At 35.7% G+C, this 5,732-nt stretch overlaps 2 protein-coding genes across 3 annotated transcripts in view; both read left to right on the forward strand.

Annotated features, from left to right (window-relative positions):
• The first annotated feature begins 1,226 nt into the window (after nt 1-1,226).
• LOC105449968 (protein aveugle) lies at nt 1,227-1,917 on the forward strand. Its single transcript, XM_011689457.1, has 3 exons — nt 1,227-1,292; nt 1,381-1,494; nt 1,738-1,917. The coding sequence occupies exons 1-3, from the start codon at nt 1,227-1,229 to the stop codon at nt 1,915-1,917; spliced, it is 360 nt and encodes a 119-aa protein (XP_011687759.1).
• LOC105449853 (zinc finger protein 271-like) overlaps nt 1,881-5,732 on the forward strand; it is a 4,979-nt gene continuing 1,127 nt past the window's right edge. The window contains exons 1-5 of one of the 2 annotated variants that reach the window (XM_011689269.1): nt 1,881-1,973; nt 2,138-2,304; nt 2,416-3,630; nt 4,466-4,722; nt 4,987-5,067. In XM_011689269.1, the coding sequence (XP_011687571.1) occupies nt 2,143-2,304; nt 2,416-3,630; nt 4,466-4,722; nt 4,987-5,067 (1,715 nt within the window). In that variant the 5' untranslated portion in view covers nt 1,881-1,973; nt 2,138-2,142. Of the gene's footprint in view, nt 1,974-2,114; nt 2,305-2,415; nt 3,631-4,465; nt 4,723-4,986; nt 5,068-5,732 lie in introns of both variants that reach the window. The other variant, XM_011689270.1, reaches the window with a different exon arrangement.

The following is a 5,732-nucleotide window of genomic DNA, read 5'->3' on the forward strand; positions in this document are numbered from 1 at the left end:
AAGCAAAAGCCAATCAGAACTCGTGTTGATAGTCAATAGTTTTTGCTTTCTGCTTTTCTTGCTACCAGTGCGAGATCTGATTGGCTTCTGCTTTTCTGTTTTCCGCTTTTCTGTCAAGATGTGAATTCGCCTTTACGATTTACGACTTACTACTTTTATTGTAGATGGACCTTTAGTCCCGAAACACAATTATAGGTGTTGTCCGTCGCTTTCCGTCCAACGCGTGCTTCTCATTGGTCTCTCTAAATATGCATGCAACTTCAGATGTCTAGGCATTAATGTCCCCGTGTGTACATACACCTTAAGCCGTAAAAAATTGACCAATTGCAGTTGAATTTGAAGAGAATAATGGGTTATGATTGGTTAATTTCTTACGGCTTAAGACTTACTACATCTATGATGTTTCGGGACTTGCGGAAATTAGCGGGACTGTTTAATAATTATTATAAAATGTAAGCAATTAGTCAATGATATAATATTAATTTTATAATTTTAGATCAATGTTTTCTAGACATGTATGTACATTGTATTTTATCTGTATTATATCTTGCTAATAGTTATAATTTTATTAAAAATGCATTTTTATAGTTACCATCAGTGTTTGATTATCCAGAGAGGTGGTAGAACAGTTGAAAAGAAAAAGTAATTTTGCGGCAATATAATATTATATTATAGCATTATAAGTATTCATACTTATTTATAAAGCATTTATATAATAAAAATTATGATTTTAATAATTTATGTCAAAAGTTGATAACATCGACACTCTGCAATTATCTCCCGACCCTCCGGGCCCTTTGGCCGGCACGAAAATTTGCCCAGGGCTGACGGTCTCTAACAGTATCTCGTCGATGACTGTACCAAAAATAAAAAAAATTTATGTTAAATTAGCTATTGGCGATGTAGACTATTGAATCCTGTTCAAATTAAAAAAGTGAAATTTATTGAATTTATTCACATTTATGGATGTATCCTTTGTTCATTTATTCACCGAATGTTAAACAAGGATAAAATGATATCTAGACGCACCTGGACCACCTGGGCGAAGTTTCTGAACGCAGCCCTATTCATACTATACTTGCGATCGCGCGAGTGTATGTTCAACCAGGTTAACGGTTGCAAGTTGCAATTGTTTGATTTTATAATGATATCATTTGTCGTTTTCTGATCAGTCTCGTCAGTTCTCACGCGCCGCTGTACGACGTTGTCAAAAAGTTGGAAATACGATGGTAGAGGAAGAGAAGAGAGAGAGAAAGGAAATTGTTAATCCCATCGTCACGCACAGGACGAAGGTGAGAACGCTGAGATTCCCATTTCCGTGGTAAACGGGGGATCTCTCGTTTCTCATTTTCCAATTCCTCAACGTAAGCCGTTTTTCAGAGCAAGACAACGAGACCGCGCCCGGTGTACCTGTGGAACGTACTGGACGTGCAGAAGTGGCTGAGGCGTCACTGCAGCGAATATTATCACATGTACTACGAGACGTTTCTACACGTAAGTGTCTCAATTACTCTGTCTCGCATGCCTTTGCCAGATTTCGCTCCTCTTTGCGATCACAATTCTACACATGATGTCAATTTCATGAAAAAATATCCTTGAATGCATGTCATTGAATGTCAGTTTTTTTTTTTTTATTAAATATATAATTAGCACAGAATATATTAATTAACGAATTTTAGTATGGAATATTATTAATTAAGGAATATATATTTAATGTACCATCTTTTGTCTTTTCAGCACGACATTACAGGAAAGTCATTACTGAGAATAAATGAGAACAGCTTGAGACGAATTGGTATCGATGATGATCAGCATAGACTTGACATATGGAGGGAAATTATCAAATTACATCTGAAAACGGACATGTTAGAGCTTAAGGACATTGAGCGACGCAATAGAATGATGCACCCTGATTGAATTGTACAAAACTTGTTACTCAGCTATATCTTTTTAATATATATATATAGTTTATGGTATGTATATATAATATTTATATGTAATATATTTAGTTAGAAAAACCATGTAATTTGTATTTTACGTATTTAACTTATGAAAATAAAACAGATTGAATACATTTTCTATTTATTTTAAAAGAAAACGTATTTTGTCAACAGAGCGTTTGTTGATCTGTTTACAGACACAATGAATACAATAGTAAACGGTTTTGATAAAAATACCAACACTCCCCACAAGAAAGTCGAAGTATGCCGTTTGTGTGGAGAAAAGTCTCTCGACTACATTTCAATATTTCAGGACAAAGATAACTATATTCTCGAAAAAATGAGTAGGTGCTTGCCGATCGTTGTAAGTCAAAGAGTTGTACGATCCTTTTTGTGCACGTTCAAAATTTTGAATTTGTATATTTTTCGTTACGTAATATATGTATGTACAGCATTATTTTCTTCGTGTTTCTAGATTTTTCCAAACGACAAATTACCCTCCAATGTATGTAAACGTTGTCTAAATTACTTAAATATTAGTTGTAAACTGATTCTCACCGCGGTGGAGGTGGACGAGCGACTGAGGAGGCAATTAGATCAGAACGATGCTTGTACAGATAAAGATGTGTCTTGTGAGGCATCTAAAATCTCTGAGCCAAATATCGCATCGTCGTTGACGTTAAAGGAACTGAGAAGACAAGCTGTTTGCGGCCCGATCGAGTGCGATCTGTGTGACATGAATTTTCAAGATGTAGACACATTTGATAATCATATGGAGCAGTTTCATTTTTTAAAGTGGAGATGTAGCCTCTGCGACAACAGCTTTTATGAGTCTACCGAACTGATAGCACACAAGATACTGAGGCATAGCGGTAATATTGTAATATGCAATTCCTGTCGATGCACCATGAGTCAAAATAATAAACAGAAGCTTACCGATAGGAATGTTCAGAATAGTAAGATTACAAGTAAGAATATACCGAACAATCAAATACGCATTAATAATACGACTAATGAACAATCGATTGTAAATAAAAAAACTATTGACTATCAGATCAAACGAGAGATTACAGATGCGACAAATGCCCAGAATGATCAAAATATTGAACGAGAGATCACAAACAAGAAAAATGCTCAAAATGAAATTGGTTACAAAAAAGGAGTTACTTCAACGGAAGAAACAGCAGCGTCAATTAATTTAACAGTGGATACCAAAATTGATATCGATGAAACGAAGTATAAAGATCTGTTGCAAGCTTCGATGAAAGCAACTGATAACAATTCTGACTTGGGTGTAAATAATGAAACTACAGAGAACCGTCAAAGATTATCGGACCTCAAAACGGTCAAGGAAAAGGGATTGTTTTGCGAGACTTGCAAGTTTCACTTCGAGGAGGAGCGACATTTTGAAGCCCACAATAGGATACACGTCGAAAGAAATGTGACTTGTACCACGTGCACCGCAAAATGCTCGTCTACGTACGATTTATTTCTTCACAGACGTAAAAAGCATAATCTGTTTAAAAAGGAAGAATTGAAGTACGCGTGCAGGAAGTGTGGGAGATTCTTTTCGCACAGCTGGTCCTGGGAGAATCACGACGAGGATGAGTGCTTCAAAACGGCCGACAAGTGTTGCAAATATTGCAACGCATTGTTCACGACAGATATCAATCTGATAAATCACTTGAAGGTAACTTAACTGTAGATTATATATTATAAATTATGAAAGATAGAATTGTGCGTTAGGCCTTGCGGAACCTTCATGCAGAAGCACAAACGAGAGTTGTTGAATGATCCGACTGTGACTGTATATAAATGCTACGCCTGTCCTAGAGAATTTGTCGACAAAGAATTTTACTAGAGACATATTTAAATAATGTATGTTTATATTGTGCGTTAAACGTCTCGAAGCGCGTCGATGATCACAACGAACTTCGTAGATGCACGATCCAGAATGTATGAATAAAAATCGTTGTAACCGATCGTTCAGAAATCAGCATCGATTACAGGAAGGATCAAGTTGGTCGTTCGTCAGAACGTTAAGGCTTGTCAATGCAATGTCTGCAAACGTTCGTTCTTGTGCATGAAGTATATATGGTGAGTCTGTTGAACGGGTGTGGCAAAAAGCAGTAAATATATCCGGCCAGATGCTTCTCGTACAAAGGAGAGCGTTCCATTAATAACTAAAACTAACATTATATCAACCAGTAAACGGAAATGGATTGAAATTTCAAATCATGGGTTGAAATGGAATTGAAGTGAATTAGCTTTCGTGGAAATGAATGCATTTCTATAAAAGTCAATTCACATTTCAATCCATGGATTAAAAAATTTCAATCCATTAAAAAATTTTAATCCATTTCCGTTTACTGGGCAATATTTTATTTTCTCTTAATGTAAATACCATGTACAACATTGTGTTACGCTTATATATTTGAGTGGGAAATTATATAATACTGACATAATGTGACAGTCAACTAGTATTTATTCGGGTATTTTTAACATTATTATAACATAACTTTCAGAGGAAACATAACAGAGCTCACTTCGGGCACGAGTGCAGTCGCTGCAATGCGGTATTTAAGAAAAAGTGGGACCTAAACAAACACGTACAAGAGGTCCACGATTTACGGCCGGCCAAAAGACTCACGAAAAAAAGCACAATTTACATCTGCAAATTTTGCGGCAAGAAGCTCAATACAAGTCAATCGTTGGGAAATCACGAGAGAATACACACTGGAGAAATGCCGTACAGTTGTCCGATATGTCACCAGTCCTTCCGGTAAGGCGCATTTTTGCCTTCATTAACACGAATTTGTTTTACGCGCCCGTTTACTTTTACGATCTATCTGTATTTTTTTTGTTTCTATCTCTTTAATTCTGTTGAATCTCGAAAGATACAAGACAAATCGGCCAAGGAACGAGCAAAGGTAAAAACCTACCCAAAGGTACCCTTTGCTCGTTCCTTGGTCGATTATCTTGTATTTTTTGTTATTCAAACACGAGCTTGACTGTTACAATTCTAATTCTATTGAATCTCATTTAGGACTTACGTCACGAAATGGACTCATGTACAACGCCATCAGAAAGGAACTTTCGTGTGTGATCGTTGTGGAAAGTGCTTCAGGTAAAATTATCCTCAGTAAACATTAGCTAAAAGTAACATTATGTCAGTACATACAATATCCTGCTCAACAATACAACTGCTACGTGTATCATTACATTTATATTGTTGAGCGGGAAATTTCAATATTGTAATGTCATTATCAATTATATACATATATATATATATATATGTATATATATGTAAAAGTGTTTCATCGATAAAAACCAATTATATATAAATATACTGGGTGTCTCATAATAGGTGTATGACCGTTCATGGGTAGGTAGAACGGACTAAACTGAATCGAAAAGTCCTCTACCATTTTGCAAAATTCGCAATCGTTAACAAGATATTAATTTTTGAAGATCGGTGAATAAACTTAATATCTTGTTAATAAATGCGAATTTTACAAAATAGTAGAGGACTTTTTTGTTCGGTTTAATCTACTTATCTTGCCACGCACTTGCATTCAGCGGTGGGCCGAATGAATACGCGTTTATTCGTCAATCTTCAAAAATTAAGGTCTCGTTTACGATTGCGAATTTTGCAAAATGGTAGAGGACTTTTCGATTCAGTTTAGTCCGTTCTACCTACCCATGAACGGTCATACACCTATTATGAGACACCCTGTATATAAGAATTATATACAATTTTTTACTTCTATGTAAAAATTAATTGAAAGACAA

This window comes from Wasmannia auropunctata, unplaced genomic scaffold (assembly GCF_000956235.1).
Source record: "Wasmannia auropunctata unplaced genomic scaffold, wasmannia.A_1.0 LD336071.1, whole genome shotgun sequence".
Lineage (NCBI taxonomy): Eukaryota > Metazoa > Arthropoda > Insecta > Hymenoptera > Formicidae > Wasmannia > Wasmannia auropunctata.

Coding starts and splice junctions, on each gene's coding strand:
- LOC105449968 (XM_011689457.1), top strand. CDS start 1,227: ATGGTAGAGGAAGAGAAGAGAGAGAGAAAGGAAATTGTTAATCCCATC. Junction 1,293..1,380: donor TCGTCACGCACAGGACGAAG/GTGAGAACGCTG, acceptor GCCGTTTTTCAG/AGCAAGACAACGAGACCGCG. Junction 1,495..1,737: donor ACTACGAGACGTTTCTACAC/GTAAGTGTCTCA, acceptor TTGTCTTTTCAG/CACGACATTACAGGAAAGTC.